At 36.1% G+C, this 17,487-nt stretch overlaps 3 protein-coding genes across 3 annotated transcripts in view; 1 reads left to right on the top strand and 2 right to left on the bottom strand.

Annotated features, from left to right (window-relative positions):
* LOC139936969 (uncharacterized) overlaps positions 1 to 17,487 on the top strand; it is a 52,514-nt gene that overhangs the window by 1,831 nt on the left and 33,196 nt on the right. The gene's annotated exons all lie outside the window — the stretch shown is intronic.
* Positions 1,227 to 17,487, bottom strand: part of LOC139936968 (4-hydroxy-2-methyl-3-oxo-4-farnesyl-3,4-dihydroquinoline-1-oxide ketoreductase-like) — a 90,065-nt gene continuing 73,804 nt past the window's right edge. Inside the window, exon 15 of the transcript XR_011786041.1 lies at positions 1,227 to 5,406. The gene's annotated coding sequence lies outside the window, so the exon portion shown is untranslated. The remainder of the gene's footprint in view (positions 5,407 to 17,487) is intronic.
* LOC139936972 (uncharacterized) overlaps positions 1,227 to 17,487 on the bottom strand; it is a 31,842-nt gene continuing 15,581 nt past the window's right edge. Inside the window, exons 2-9 of the mRNA XM_071931862.1 lie at positions 14,497 to 14,588; positions 14,072 to 14,133; positions 12,615 to 12,667; positions 11,659 to 11,785; positions 9,993 to 10,078; positions 9,608 to 9,721; positions 8,212 to 8,313; positions 1,227 to 7,373 (exon numbers count right to left, since the gene is read on the bottom strand). Coding sequence (XP_071787963.1) covers positions 7,311 to 7,373; positions 8,212 to 8,313; positions 9,608 to 9,721; positions 9,993 to 10,078; positions 11,659 to 11,785; positions 12,615 to 12,667; positions 14,072 to 14,123 — 597 coding nt within the window. The 5' untranslated portion in view covers positions 14,124 to 14,133; positions 14,497 to 14,588 and the 3' untranslated portion in view covers positions 1,227 to 7,310. The remainder of the gene's footprint in view (positions 7,374 to 8,211; positions 8,314 to 9,607; positions 9,722 to 9,992; positions 10,079 to 11,658; positions 11,786 to 12,614; positions 12,668 to 14,071; positions 14,134 to 14,496; positions 14,589 to 17,487) is intronic.

Raw genomic sequence — 17,487 nt, 5'->3', positions numbered from 1 at the left:
CCCACATCGCAGGCTTCCGAGGATTTTTAGATCACTATTTATCGCTGTAATTGCTTCTTTTCGGGATTCGGTGCAAGATTTTCGCCAAGCAACAGCAAGTAATGGATTTTCTGTATTTTATTTCATACCTACGTACAAAAATTGCGTGGTCCAAAAGTGGGGGCTACTGTTTTGAACAGTTCTAGCGATCATCCCATGGTCTAATAGTTCTTTCTTTAAAATGTCCAGTAACGTTGCATTGTGAAATGCAGATTAATTTTTACATCATAGATTGTTATTATTTTTTTAAAAGCTTTAATGTTCGAACTGCTTTAATAATCAAGACTGAAATAAATAGACAAGCTTCAGTGCGTTTTTAAAAACGTTATATTGTGTATGGGGTGTAATTGTGAAACCATCCAAAAGATCACTTAATAGTGCCCCTTTGATTGTATTTTTTAAAATGCTTTGGAAACTAAGATTCCCTTCCTTCAAAATGGCACGCTAAACTTTTCTAATGCCAACCATAAAGTCCTATAGGTCATACCCTTCAAAATGTCACCCATCAACTAATAAGGTCACATCATTCAAGTGCCACCCATAACTCTTAAAAGTTAACACCCTTCAAAGTGTTGCCCATAAACTCATAAAAGGTCATACCCGTCAAAAACATAAATGTGACCCACTCTGTGAAAATGAGTCACATGTCGCCCAATGCAATATTAGGCAATAAAGCTATGAATACAATAATTTTGTGGTCATACTTATGTCTAATTTGTATCCTTTTGCACACAATGGTAGTTTAAAATATCATTTTACTTGTAATTCGTAAAAAAAAAAAAATGGTGTAGTGGCTAACTTCAAACGAGAGTAACTCAACAACGCGATACACCCCAAAGCGTAGACACATACCAAATTACTGCTGCTGTGTTCTTTCCAGCCATGCATATAACTCAATTCCTGAAATTGCCTACATGTGACTCATTTTCACAGAGCGGGTCACAAATGTGATGGAGATAGATACTTAATGAAACATGAAATTAGATGTTTTCCTTTGTCATATCTTTTTGAAAAAGTTACGAAGTAAGATAAACCCTCTCCAAAATACCACAACTACAAAACAGGGTAAAATGTCCCATGTTAATACATCAAAGACTGCGGTCTATGACTCAAATTGCAATCAATCTATTTGTACATGGAGATGAATAAAACTTTAGAAAAAAAAACAAGTCATGTAGTCTGAAAGGTATATTAATATTGCAACACAACTTGCCATATTTTAATATGAAACAGTTGAACTGTATTTAATAATATTACATTTGCATAGAGCACAAGCACCAAAAGCTTTGATAGCAATAACATTTAGGTCTACCTATCACATCGTTTTGTATTTGGTCGGAATGATACACGCATAATATGGAGGGATAACAATAAATTACGAATGCTTGAGTGTTTTGTTTCACATTACAACTGCAGTTTTTAGTAACAAAAAAACATACATAGGATTTGAGGCATTGTATGGTGAGGTATCAATGTATATTTGGTTTGCGGTAACACCATGTGTGTGTCTAACAAAAAAAAACTCTTCCAAATAGGTGCAAGTTAATATTATTGTCGGGTTTCTTCTCTATCTTTGGTGGAAATGAAGGATTCAGACTGAGGGATGTTGGTGTGAAGTGACATAGGATAGGAGGATATTGAACGATTATACACAAGTTGGGCAAGGGATTTTTGTCATGTTTACATCAGAATAACAGGTTGACTGTGGTAAGACTACAGGCAAGGTTTAGCTGAATAGGAATGTAAAAAAAAAAAAACAGTTTGCCTTGGATCGGGTGAGTTCTATAAAAAGCGCTCGTTATGAAATGCACATACGGTTGGTAAGATATTTTAAGAGTAGATAATAATGATCCACACAAATATGCCTCGAACATGGTTTTTCTTTTACTTTGCGAACTAACACGGTCTCCCATTTTGTGGAGTTAAATACAGCTTTCTAACCATGCATTTTATAACAAACTGTTTCAAACGCTTTTAATTGACCAACTCGCCCGATCCAAGGCAATGTGTCCCAAACAGGGAAAACTAGTTTCTTACAAGTTCACATACAGCACTAAACCAATCAATCCCTACAGAATCTAACAGTATGAAGTAAGCCAATTGGAATGGTATATCTCAATTCATATAAGGTACATTTAGCTTTAAAGAACCAAGTATCAAAATCAAGAAAAACAAACGAAGAATTGGGTTATGATCAATTTTTAGTAAAAGTGGGGTATATTTCCCTTTGGATACTACTACAAAAGCCTCACAGGAAGATCAACGAAATTAAATGAACGAAATGAAAAAATGTCAAACTAATCACCCAAATAAATATCTGAGAGGTAGACCTACAAAGAAACAATAAAACTACTTTTACGAACAGTAAATCTTAGAATACAATAAAGAGTTAAAGAAAGCAAAATGACAATAATTGCTACTCAAATATGTTGGCTGTATGTGCAGCTTCACACAGCATTTTCAAAATGCACTATTTTCTGGTAATAGCAGGTAAGCCAGCTGCATCTATTAAATGTTTCCCCCCAAATTCTCAAAAGTTATTTACACTACAAAAAAACCTTGCAGGCGTAACTGATTTGGGCATAAGCTATTACTTATTAATACCCCCACACACAGATCCTTGTCATTTGATTGGTGCAACACGTGTCACATGACATTCTTCATTGTGAATGTCTACTTCCATTAATGTTCCAAAATTTAATGATTCAGTCCAATATGGATGATTATTGGATGCTTCGCAGCAACATTTCCAAAGTAATCCTTCCTCACCTACACCCGTTTGTCCAAACAAGGCAAGGTTGTGTCACAGTGGACAAGGTTGTTGTCTACATGGGGTCATCCAGGTTCTTTCTATTCTGTTTTTAGTGTGAACAAGTTTCAAAATGACAAGGATCTATGTGTATAAGGTATATAAAACAAAATGATTGAATAGTATGCACACAAACAAAATGTATTCAGTGAGTACATTATGTTTGTGCATTTCATTTTCGATCAGTTTTGCCACATGAATGGGAACAGTCTAGATTTCACCTTATAATTATTTTCTGCAACAAATGTACTCAAAGGCATCCAATACATGTTTTGGGATATTTGTTCACACTACTGCGGATTGGTCTCATAACATATGCAAGTATTTGGCTGGTAACCTAATAAGCCATTTTGAGTTAGATTTGAATGTCTTGTACAATGACTTGCTTAAGTCACAATGTACCACATTCATTTGAGTTCCTCAGACTATAAAGACGGTTGCTATGTAAAATGATTCGGGGCAAGCTTTTATAGCAACCTCCAGATGAGCAAACCCTGGTACCAATGTGCCATACACATTCATTCAGAATACTGTATGGGTGTTCACCTTCTCTTACGTAACTATGCAAAAGCTTGACCCTAATCATGTAACATAGCAACTGTCTAAATAGTCTGAGGAATTCAAATTTACCTGGTAACTTGTGATCAAACAATATCATTGTACCAGACAACATTAAAATCTAACTTGCAAATGGTTTATTCAGGAAAGTTTGTTACTAAAAGCACCATTTTGAATTTGGTTGTTTACTGCCAATGAACACAGTATACTGTTAACCCTAGCAGAATTGTATACAATTCCTAATCCTATTAGAACATCTCTAATCGACCCAACAACCTATTTAATTTATATAAATGTTTTCAGTCTCAACCAAAAAGCTCTTTAAGTTTCAATCAGCATTCAATCATAATAACATAAACTCATTTCAGTTTATTAGTTGAACGTTCAGTTCAAATTCAAATAATTGATACTTTAAAGCCTATATCAAGAAGTTTATCTAAAGATTAATAGAATGTGTTTTAAAATTAGTTTAAACTAGTTAGAACGCATCAACTAAACTTAATTGCGTCATGACAATAATTTAAATGCAATCAAAAGAAAGGAATCACGAGTTTGCAAGAACTTTTTAAAAATGATTTGCTCAAATTTGAAAGTGAGAAAATGAAAATTAGCAAAATTTGGTTGAAATTGGCCAGCGTTTTTATTTTAATGCATCAAAAACTATATAATGTAAACTTTATGAATATATAAACATGCTAGTTTATTTGAATGATTAACCTTGGTTACAATAACACTAGGAATGTATGAGAAGGGGAATTGTTTGTATTTATTGTGCTTTAAAGACGAGTTAAGCATGTTACATTGTCTAAACTTTTGATACAGTTTTGCTTTGTCTTTTTGAATCCTAATTTGTCTGCAACATTTATTCTTTTCCGACTTCAATCCATTTCTAAGCTTCGATCACATTTAGACCAAATCCATCATTAGCAATTTAAGCAATGCACTTCTTAAATATGACATTTAAACTTGACGGTTTTTTTAAACTGCATATCATCTTATTAAATAGTAAAATTATAATCTCATGATAATACAAAACACAATGATTCTTAAATATCTTTCCTTAGGGTAGAGGAAAATAGTGACTCTTACAGTAAGATTGAAGTTGAGGGATTTAAGACTACGCAAGTCTCCAGCGTATTTTAATCTCCTGGGACCACCAAGTTCTTTCCAAACATATTGAGTTTTATGTGCGAGATTCTGTTCCTTCAAATACTTCAGTTTAACATGAAAATAATTTAACAGTAAAATTTAGCAATTGAAAGTAAAATGATTCTAACAAATTTAATAAAGAAAACCTGAGATTAAGACTTGCCCTCTGTTACCAGTTACTTGTAAACTATTTTGCCCAACTGGTAATCAAACCCTGTGTAATGGTGACACAAATTAGAGGTTTTTGAAACATCAACTTTCCTTTTATGATTTTTATAGTTGCTTGTTTATATTTTTTATAACATTGTAAAGAAAACTGAATTTTAGTCAATAGCATCACGGGCATACATTTTTAAGACAATTTAATTTTTGTTTTTATATTGCACACAATTTTGTTTTTAACATTTCATTCACTTTCATAAAATACACATAACAGCATTGCCACCACACCTAGTTTTCTTGCAGGCAACATTTTAAAACTTTGGAATATTCCGTCACATTATCAATTTTTTTAAATATTATTTTCTCATGATTGGCAGCTTAACACACCACATATTCACTAAGCTTCTGAAGGATGTCTGCATCCATTAATTCCAAATAGCTTAATATCAGAGCAAAAAACATATTTTCAGAAGTTGCAAAGACTCATTCTTATCCAAACATTACCGTGAGTCTATAAAAAAAAACCTATACACTTTTGAAATGGCTGGCAAATAAAAAATACATAATTCTGGGGGAAAAGGTTTATACGTATGGATACCTTATGGATTCAACTTTCATATGACACCAAAAAGTCTGAAAAAAATCATGCTTGGGTGATCACTGCTCACTGAAGAATAAGTAGCTGACATCTTGGAGTGAATTTTGTAAGCTTCAAGGTACTTAACTCTCACAGATAAGAACGCTAAATACTGCACAACAAAATTACTGCGCAAATTTTTTTCATACCCTTTTCAAAAGTGAGCAGTGCTTACCAAATAGTGCATTTTTTCCCTTCTTTTTGGTGTCATATGAAAGTTGAGTCCATAAGCAATCCATACGTATAAACCTCTTCCCCCAGAATCATATATTTTTTATTTGGCAGCCATTTCAAAAGTGTATTTTTTTGTTAAACACCAGAAAACAGCACATTGCTTTTCATATTCAAACAAAACATAGATTAGTTTAAAATTCAGCAGGGTCTTCGTTGTCAGGCATGACAAACAAAGCATTGACAACTTTGTTTTCCTTTGCAATGTAGGGTACGTTTGATAACTAGAAGTAGGCCTGTTTTGGGTGCGAATCATTCTGAAGATGGCTTTCAAGATGACAAAACAAAAATACTAGTCGCCAATAATGTATCAGTAATGGAAGAGCATGTTTTCATTTTGAGGAAGTCAGTCATCTCTCCGTACACAGACCCCAAAGAATTGGAATAAAAGCTAGTTATAACAACAGTTGCACATTTTCACTGTGATGAGCCTCCATTGAAATCTTGATCTTTCACCGGTCCTTGACCATTTTCAAAACTAGAAAATAAAAATCAGCAAATCTTTGCTACAATTAAAATCACCATTAGACATTAAAAAAAAAAATTTACATAAATTAACTGGCTGTCAATGAATTTAACAATGAAATAACAAGAAACAATTTGCATATAATGCAAGGCATCAATCACCAGTGTAACTATATACATGTAAGCCACTTTTGTTCTGTTTAACATTCACATTACATTGAAAAAGCAAAACAACGACCCTTCATCTTTCTAAAGTCAAAGGGTTCGGTCATATACAACAGTGAGCTCTCTTATATAGGAGTCACAATTTCATAATTTCTTAGCTCATCGATAACAAAAGATCTATGAAAACAATCCTTGACAAAAGACAAGCCTTAACAATGATGTTAAGTATTGATAACATGACTCAGTTATTGACGTGTTTTCATGCCTCCACATTGCTGACAACATGGCCCAATTTCATAGAGCTGCTTAAACATAAAAAATGGCTAAGCACAGCAAGATTGTGCTTGCCAGAATGATGTACAAAATGTAACTGGTATCCTGCTTAATAGTTGTGCTTAGCAAAAAAATGCTGTTTACAATTTTGTTTGAAAAAGCAGTTCTATGAAATTGGGCCAATATCATCTTCTAATCTGATTAGATTTCCTATCATAACATCACAAGGTTTTTTGGCTTCTAATCACAAATTGCCATCTCAAAGCCATATAAATAAATTTAATCTTTGACTACACAATGTAAAAATAAAAAACTAAAAAATGAACATGCAATGTTTTACCCAACCCAAAAAGACAAAGGGTCAATGCAGCACAAAAAACAGCCCTTCGGTCTTTTCGGAGCTGTGTATTGAGAGAAGTTGTGACATGGAGGGACCAGTTTTCTTTGGTCATGTGGTTACTGGACGCTATGTTGTCTCCAGATGCAGCACAAACCAACGGGCAGACTAGTCTAGCACCCCGTATTCGCCCATGCATTTCTTGGGGAACAAAATGGCTTCTACCGGTAATCACAAATTGTTGCAAGTCTCCCAATATACGGCTCTGGGTCTTTTACAACAATCGCCCTATGTAGTTTGAATACATACATCACCCTGTATTCCAGCAAGTATAATAGAGATCAATGTGTATACATACATGTATATTAGCAGGAATTATCATAACCACATAGCACCTCCTGGCTCCTTGCCTCATCCTCCAAGCAGATACCACTGATATTACCTTAGAGATGGTGCCAGTGATTTAGGAAACAATACCACTGATATTACCTTAAAGATGGTGCCAGAGATTTAGGAAACAGACCCATGCTTACATAGTCATCCAGCATCTGTAGCAGAAATAATAAAAGAAACATTGACAGCCTTGAATGGTACAACAGGTCACTCACAATATTGTTTGTATTTAAGATCTGAGCCATTGCATGGTGAGGTATCTATGAACATTTGGTTTGAAGTGTATGGAGAATTTTCTCAAGACAAGAAAGATGAGTTACAGGTGAGGTTAGATCATTCTGTCAGCACTGGCTGGCATAGTCTCAGCAAGTGAGCATTTACTCTGTAGAACTTGTATTGCTTTATTTTCTATTACTGCGAAGTAGATTTATTTGCATAGTGAATCGAGGGGACTTCTCATTAAGAACTTCCAGTTCGCATTGGAGTAAAACTTAACCAAGAACATAGGTAACATTCCAATGGGTAAATCTGACCATGGTTCGCACTTGAATTATTTGACATGGTACTCAAACTGAGACAATAGTTAAACAAACTGACAAAATGAGGGTATCACGCCAGTGACCTTAAACCAGATGTGACAAAATACATGACCTTGCCTGTAAAAAATGGTTGAAGAAAAGCACAGCAATAACTAAGAAAATAACGCAAGCAAAGGGACACAATTTCTGAGTTGAACATCACCAGTGTATATGCATTGTCGTAGTTCACTTCCGAGTGCATGTGATCATGACTTGCAGCGAACCAGACGTTCAATTTTACTGACCGGTTTTACCAGGACGATGCATCGGCACTGGACTTTTTAGTTTAGTTAGTTTGACGAGGTTAGTTTACTTGGGAAGAAGCTGGCCAGTTAAACTACCAATTTGATTCGTAACCATAGGAACACAGTCTGAACAATAACCATCTTGTGATAGTCTCGAGTCCAACACCTACCTGTCTTAATAATTCCTCAGTGAGTTGTGGTTTGGTCAATTGAAAGCCAGTGGTCTCTAGTTTCTGTCCGTCCATGTACAAATGTTTGTTGTACAACAGCTCCTGGTCAAATCAGAGCAAATCAATACAGTGTTTATGTGTCATCAACAATTTAGAGCTCAAGATAAACTTTTACCATAAAAAGTAACTTCTAGACTACTACTACTACAGAATATATGATTTGAGGCTTTGCATGGTGAGGTTTGCAGTAACACTATATGTGGGTCTACTTGCCAGGTAGAATTTGTTCTTTTGAGAACTGTCTTGCTATATATTCTACTACTGCAGAGTAGATTGTTCGGATTTTCCGTCAAACTTCTGACGATGACTTGAGTATGCTAGTCGAAACGTTGAGACCATTTAAGAACTCACTCTGCGGTAGTGCAGGTAATAACGATCCTTTAAGCTAAAGTAGTACATGTAGTCCCGGCTGATTTTCAACCTTCCACCCATGTATTATAAATTTTTTAAAAGGACAGTTCTTTTCAGAAAAAAATCTACCTCGCAAGTAGATATACACACGGTGTTACCGCAAACCAAATATATATTACTTCAGAATAGTCTTCACACTTGTTCAGTCTCCAATTGTTATAGATTTGGCAAGTCATTTAATGATTGTGATGGAATGGTCTCGGACAGCTAGTAGAGCCTATCACTGTTAGGTAGATCAGAATCATAACATTGTAAATACATTTAGATATCAGTCACTTTTTTATGGTAATGACCCAACATTTTAAGACTACAAGGGTCTTTGGGGTATTTATAGCACATGCCCTTTTAGTTGGTGAGCTAAATTTCATGGCTCTGCTAACCCTCCAGAAATCTGCAATAATCGCTATCATTCTCCTCTTCTGTTCTGTGCTAGATGTGTAAGCAAAGAATGCCTAGTAACGTGCTAACAAGCTAATTCCTTGCTAACTTAACGTAAGTGTGGAATTCCCTGCATCTGTAAGCAAAATCAGAGCCAAGCAATTGGGCCCTGTTAGCAGCAGATGATTCTATTTTCTCATTTCTGGGGTGTCGTGGCTGAGCGGATAAGAGAACCAAACTCAAGCTCTGGCATTTCTGTTTAGGCGAGTGTGGGTTCAAACCCCGGTCGTGACACTTGTGTCCTTGAGCAAGACGCTTTACTATAATTGCTTCTCTCCACCCGGGGGTAAATGGGTACTGTGAGGACAGAGATGGTTCTTGTGGTTGGTTTAGCTTAGTGGCAGCACAGGCTCTATACTCCCCAGCGAGCTGAGATGGTTTAAGGAATGAAATATCCCAGTGATCAGGGTAATAACGTTGGAAGCGCTTTGAGAAATGGTGTATATAAAGCATACTGAAACCAAATATTTATTATTATTGTACATACCTGGTGCAGATAGGGACTCAATGGGGTATACTGCAAACCATCACGGTTACACGCTTCAGTCCATGGCTCAAAATGTTTGTCATTTGAATCGTCTACAATCTCAGCCATATTCAGCTGTTACAATCAAAACAAATAGAGACAAGTTGAGTCTAAATATGGGCATCTAGTTCGGAAAGCTTTGAATTATCTATATCTACATTTTGATAAAATCATAGCTTCTGGGATGTGGTTGTCCTTGTGTATGTAGCAGAGTTCTTGTTTTTACGTCGGGAGTGTCATCATTGACAGACATGGCGCACAAAAATTATATCAGATATATTTCAGATGTTCCTAGGATAAAGAGCTGTAACCAGACATCATGCCATGCAATATTCTGTTAACTTACCCGTGCAAAGTTGGAGATGACTGTTCCAAAGTAGTCATGTTTGATGTCAAATATTCTGCAAACCAATTCAGCCATGGAGCCTTGAGCTGTTAGGAACAACGTGAAATGAATAATACTTCATTGATGTTTACTCAAAGGTTATTCTTATGATGCGTCTTAAAAGGCACTGGACACTATTGGTCATTACTCAAAATAGTTGTTAGTATAAAAACTTACTTGGTAACGAGTAATGGAGAGCTGTTGATAGTATAAAACATTGTGAGAAATGGTGCCCTCTGAAGTATAATAGTTTTTGAGGAAGAGGTAATTTCTTACTCAAATATCAAAAGACTTCAGCTGAAGCTTTTTATTATGCATCTGAAAAAACGCAAAGCTGTGTTATTTTCTTCCATTATTCTCTTGCAACTTCGATGACCAATTGAGCTCAAATTTTCACAGGTTTGATTTTTTATGCATCCATATGTTGGGATACACCTAGTGAAAATACTGGTCTTTGGCAATTACCACAGGTATCCAGTGCCTTTAACTGGTTAATATCGGATGACGAGTTTAAATGCAAAATATTAACGACCAGAAAAAAACCGGATGACCATAAAAATTAAAAGTTATCATTATAAACCACAAGGGAAACTGAATGGGTAAATTTTGTAAATGAATTTTGCGTTAATTTTGGGGGTTGAACAAAGAATTGACTGGTAGATTCTTTTTTCAACTCCCAAAAAATTATTTTTAAAAATTTACCCAGTCAGTTTCCCTTGTGGTTTAAATTGATATCTGAAACAAAAAGTCACATCCCTTAAGGTGATCCGCTGGCTGCCGCTTCCCAGGTTGTATCGTAATTTGGGTGTGATCCCTGGCTACACAGCAGTTAACGGTTGTATGGCTTCTGACTGGCATCCACAAACAAAAATATAGACAAAATAGGGACACCGCCAATATAGGGCTAGATAGCTCAGTTGGTAGAGCGCCAGCACGTTAATCCAGAGGTAATTGGTTCGAACCCTATTCCAGTCAATTCTTTGTTGAACCCCAAAAGAAATTTAAAGTTATATACATGAGATGCCGTGGACACACCAAAACAATGTTTTTTTTGGAAAAAGATCAACAGCAGTGCCATGTCAACATGCAACAGACATTATATTGTGTAATGTGCACAGTGCTACATTCTTGGTTCTCCCCGTACAAACAAGGACAAAGGATACTGGAATTTGGGCTCAAAATCTCCCTTTTTGCAGCATTTATTGTGTAATCCCGATTCCAGACCTTCATCCTTTTTATGTTCAATAGGCTGCCACCATTTTTTAACAATGTAAATGTTAAGTTCGGGATTCCATCATGTACCATGGCCAAATATCGATCATGGCTTTTGGGCAAATGGTTTGGTCAATTCACAGTGAACAGTACCACAAGTTTTCTAGGAATTCCTTGTGCACTTTGAGAGATATAATATGAAGTTTACTGTCTTTACTTGGTTTAGTCATGGTTCCATTGTGATAACAATATCCTCAACAAATAGTAATGATATTTATAATCAGAAATTCAAAATATTTATTCCCATGGTTAAAAACTAGATCGGGGGAACAAATATACTCTTCCCAATTCCAAAAGTTGGTTCTACCAACACTTTCAGTGGATAATGAAATCTGACAAGAAGAATATGACTTACTTGTATCTGACTTGTCTACAATATTGTAGACATGACCCTGTTGACCATATTGTATTAAGTGCCACACTGCCAAGCATAAATCTTCAACATGTATAGTGTTCATCTTCAACTCTGGAGTCCATAATAACTAAAGAAGAACCAAAGCAAAGATTATTAGTTAGGTTCAGCCCAGTTTACACAAGTATATTACAACACATCACATCTCTAAATAGCAAAGCCTCACAAATTAATAAAATATCACACACTCTTCATTTCTTAATTCCGTAAATTTGTCAAAGATATTCATAATTTTGTTGTTGTGCTTTTGTATGTCTCAGGTCTGATACTTCATGGAGGCAACAAAGACGATTGCCTCCTACCCCCTGGACATTGCCTTGGCGCCCTTGAAATGCTAAAGTAGACATTTACAATTTCCTCATAGGGTGCCCTTTACCAAGGAGAAAATGCCTTGGTGCTCATGCCCTTTCAAAGACAAAGCATACGGGTCTGATGTCTTTTCCACCATGCATTGGTAAATAAAAGTGGATTGAAATTCAAGGTTTGACCATGTTTTTCTTTGGAATTTGCATAGTTGTACCAACAGGCTAATGCAGGGGCGGACAACTGCACCCCAAATTAGGGGCTTCGTCCTTCGGATGGGTCGTAAGGCCAGTGGTCCCATGTGTTGTGTAACGCATGTAAAAAGAACCCAGAATAAGTACACTTATCGAAAAGAGAAGGGGTTCGCCCCGGTGTTTCTAGCTTAGGCTGCTGTATGCACCGTAGCACCTTGTAAACCCTTGCATAGTGCTACATACTTGGGTCTCAGAATCACTTCAATAACCTATCTCTCTGAAAGTTTGTATATACTCAGCGCCTATATAAGACTTAGATATTAATATTATTATACCAAGGCAGAGGGAAACATTGCAAATTTTAAAATCTAAAATACCGCAGTAATTGGTTGTTGATATTACCTTCATCTTTTCCTGAAGCTGTCTGTAGACTGCTGCTGTGATAAGTCTTGGCACTGTAAATAGACACCACATTAACAACCTATCAATGAGATCTAGACAATGTGCACTACCCATAAACAATACACATTGCTTCCTTATAAGAACTCTTTAGCCATGCGGCTCCCATTGGACTTTTACTTGCGCTGCCACGCAGAAAGTTACCAGGACTGGCTTTGGTATAATTCTTGAGTGCGTCTCTACCTAAACTTATATCCTCCGACGTTTGTATTGTGTTTACAGCATGGTAACGGTAAGTTTACAGAGTGGAGCTGTTCCTGTTTTAGCAGCCTGACAATGGGTCATGAAATGCGCCGTTGGCTCTGTGATGTTTTGTGGTGTGATGTTTTTGCGGTGCGGGTGTGACGGCAATAGGTCATTAGCTGTAACAGGTCATTATAGTTGTAATGTTCTATTCACTATAACACTATTTGTTTGTTTGTTTGTTTGTGTTTGTTTGTTAACCTGTTCTTTATGTGAAATTGTTTGTCTTTTTGTCTCTTGTCCTTCCAGGTTGGACTGACACACCTCTTGGTGACAGTGCAGGCACTTTTGTCAGTCCTGGCAAACCTGGATTGTTGTTGTCTTTCTGTTGTCCTCAGTCGTGTAGCTCTTTGTCTTCTCTTTTACTGCCTGTCCTCCTTTTTTATATCTTAATGTATCCCCCTTTTTACTGTTCTAATCCAGATTTGGTAACCAACACAATAATCTTTTGTTTTCATCTCAAAGCGCATAGAGACTTTTCTGTGTTTGTGATTTGCGCTATACAAGAATGGTTCATTATAATCATCTGATCACAAAGCACAAAATAATCAGTCAACAAGTAATTAAATAAATCACCATTTGGGTTTGATTCGTTTTTATTTCATACTCGTCACTATCAGTCAACAGGTAGTTAGATAATTTGCACGGCGCCCTCAATCGATGCTAAACTACAATTGACTCAAGTGTAGTGACAATGAGCCTTTCTTAATTTTAGCGGTGTGACTGTGTAGAACAATGCAGAAATCAAGAAACGATGCAGAAATCCTGAATGTACGAAGTGTCTTGTGAGAAGGTACAAAGTGTCCAAAGTACGAAGTGTCCAAAGCCACTTTGTACATGTACCTTGCAAAAGGTACCAAGTGTCCAAAGTACGAAGTGTCCAAAGCCACTTTGTACATGTACCTTGCAAAAGGTACCAAGTGGCAAAGGTACGAAGTGTCCTGACACCTTTTGTTATAATGAGTTTACATTTTTTCATTTAACCTTTCAAAATTAACTCACAATCTAAAGGGTATACCGTCAGTAAAATTCCCATAAATAAAACTAATGAACTTGCATTTGTACTGCTAATTATGGTTTGACTTTGAAATTGATCCAATTTTGTTTTAATGGATTGCCAGTGAAACAAAAAGACATTGAATATTAAACAAACTTACTGACTCCAGTCCGATCACCGATGCCATACACAATAGCTGGTTTTATAATCATGTAATTCAATCTGTATGCAAAAAAGCAGATAGGAAAGGAATGTTTTGTTTTTATATCTGTAATGAATAGAATGTTCTGCTTGCTTAGAATTTGTGTAACTAGAAATAGCATTTGGATGTCCAAGAGCCACCTGGGTCACAAATAGATAGTTTGAGCCTATAACTAAATGAATTCTATAAATGAATGAATTACTTAGAAAGAATGTCAAAAATATTTAAAGTTAGTGCAGAAATTGTTAATGATTTATTCAATCTGAATAGGAAACAACCAAAAGGTTGCCAACATTCAAACATTCAAGTTCAACAAAGTGTTTACAGAGTAAAAAAAAAGACAAGACAAAGCACTGCATTGACCATTGACTGGAAACACTTACCCTTCAATACGAGGCAGTTCTTCTTCTATTTGCAATTTGTATTTAGCTATACCAGTCCAGGGTGATGTCTTGGAATCTTCATGACTCGCTTTCTAAATAACAACACATACACATTACATTATTAGTATTAGTACCCAGTGGGCAAAATACGTTGAAATAACGTTGAAACAACGTCATACCCCGACGTTGAAGTAACGTTGAATAATAGTTGGATTTGCAAATCGTTTTAACGTTGAAATGCCGACGTAGAAACAACGTGGGAATATTAACGTTGTTTCAATGTCGGCATTTATACGTTGTTTCAACGTTAAGTTTCTATGTTGAAACAACGTTGAATACTGGTTGGATTTGCAAATCGTTTTAACGTTGAAATGCCGACGTAAAAACAACGTTAAAATCACCATGTTGTTTCAACGTCAAGTTTAGACGTCAAGTTTAGACGTTGAAACAACGTTGAATAATAGTTGGATTTGCAAATTGTTATAACGTTGAAATGGCGACGTAGAAACAACGTTGCAATCACAATAGGAACAATGGCTTTGTAATTACCTAGATAATTAATTAATTAATTATTTGTTTATTTCAGGTAATGATCATTGGTGTTAGTTAATACTACTCTATTATTTACATGTACTTTTATATTTATACTAACTCAATACATGACTACAACCTATCAAGGCCTATACCTCTATACACACTGTATGTCTTGTATTTATGTAGACAAGGATCCCTAAATTTTCTAGTCATGGTTTTACTCCGTTTTTAGCTAAAAACTGCTTAATTATTAATTCAAATGTTTAAATTACAAATTTTGCTTGGACTTTTGTTGTTCGTATTTTTTACATTCGAATTACACACAAAAGTACAGAAACTTCCCTCGGATAACTTAATTAAACCAAATTGTTTTATTATCAAAAACAAACTTCTAGGCCACGTGACCCCCAATTTGCATATTTTGTCGACGTTAAACCAACGTTGGATCAATGTTAGATCAACAATAGCGTGATCGATTGGTATAACACTGAAGTTTTCGCATCTTGATTATGCAAACAAAACGTCAACGTCAATTAACAAGCAAACTATTCTGTAACTATCTTGTTAGGACAGTTATATTTTATGAATTGCCGCTTATTGTCGTAGTATGACCAAATAGTTCAACATAAGTTGCCCACGACAGCTCGTCGATAATGTAACCCAATAAAAAAATTAAATGATAGCTATAGTTTATAGCTTAAATGCTGCCAACATTGTGTCAGCACTATAATAACCGGCGTTGGCTCAGCACTGAGTGCCCACATAAGTCCAATGTGGTAAATGTCGAGATAGAGCCATCATTGGTCCCACATGTATACCGTCACAAAACATCGCATACAAATGATCGCATATAATATACTACAAAATTATCAAACATATATTAAAAATTATCGCATATATATTGTAAATTATCGCACATATATTGCAAATTATTGCACATATATTACAATTTATCGCACATATATTACAATTTATCGCACATATATTACAATTTATCGCACATATGTTACAATTTATCGCACATATATTACAATTTATCGCACATATATTACAATTTATCGCACATATATTACAATTTATCGCACATATATTACAATTTATCGCACATATATTACAATTTATTGCATATATATATCAACTCATTTCACCCCACCATAAAGTTCACTACCGAACAATCTCTCACTAGTGTGAACTTTCTAGATGTGACAATAACCAAGTCTCCTAATGGCCTTGTCACAGATGTTTACAGTAAACCCACCGACACCCACCAGTACCTTCTCTCCAATAGCTGTCACCCTAGTCACTGTAAGAAGGCAATTGCTTACAGTCAGGCCTTACGTATCAGACGTATCTGTTCCACAGATACCCTGTACAAGAGGCGCTCATCAGAGCTAAGGAAACACCTTGTATCTAGGGGACACAGCGAACGTAGGGTCCAACTTGCTATCAACAGGGCTCTCAACGTACCTCGTCATACTCTGTTGACTAACTCGGGAGCTAAAAAAGCTCCGACCGATAGAGTTGCTTTGGTCACCACCTTCCACCCCAAACTACCCAAACTTCCCTCAATTCTCAATAATAATATGCCTATACTTCACTCCTCCAGCAGGTTACACTCAGCAATCCCCGAGGTTCCCATGGTTGCATTCCGCCGCCCTAAGAACCTTGGTGACATACTAGTCAGGGCCAAACTTCCCCCAGGTACAGTCCAAACACAACCCCCGACAGATATACTGGGCTGTCACAAATGTACCCGTTCCAAATGCAGAACGTGTCTGCACATTAAGCCCTCACTCAAGGTGAAGAGTCATACCACTGGCTCTTCATACAACATCGATCAAGACCGACTCTGAATGTAGCACGTCTAATGTAGTCTATGTCATATCATGTAAGAGATGTGGGCTACAATATGTGGGAGAGACTAAGACCAAACTTAGTCTTCGCTTTGCGAATCATGTCTCTTCCATAAAGACTAAGAAACCGTACCCAGTCTCTATCCACTTTAACAGCCCCAATCATAGTGTTAGTGATGTTGAACTTCTGGTGATTGAAGCTTGCAATGGTGATGACACACACCGCAAGAGTAGAGAATCACACTGGATTCACCAACTCAAGACAGTCAAACCCTTTGGACTTAACATAAACACTGGTATCAAATAACTTCTCATTACCCTCCACTTCACTTCGGCCTAAGTACTTATATGTTGTATATATTCATAAAGTATAAATTAATCTTGTTTAAAGTTGTTTTTATAAATTCATCACTGTAACTATCTGATGTAAGTAACCCCCCCCCCCTCTTTTTCCACATGAAAATCATCATACCTTTGATCTTGCTATTCTTATTAATTGACCATTGTTAGTTGCGTCATGATGCAACTTGCTCTCTAATCCTACCCTTTCATGTTGTCCGGCATTGTTGTCGAACAATACATTTACCACTTTTATGGTCCAGTA

This window comes from Asterias amurensis, chromosome 5 (genome assembly GCF_032118995.1).
Source record: "Asterias amurensis chromosome 5, ASM3211899v1".
NCBI classification, from domain to species: Eukaryota; Metazoa; Echinodermata; class Asteroidea; order Forcipulatida; family Asteriidae; genus Asterias; species Asterias amurensis.
The sequence above is the reverse complement of the archived record's forward strand: the minus strand, read 5'-3'. Positions and strand labels throughout refer to the sequence as shown.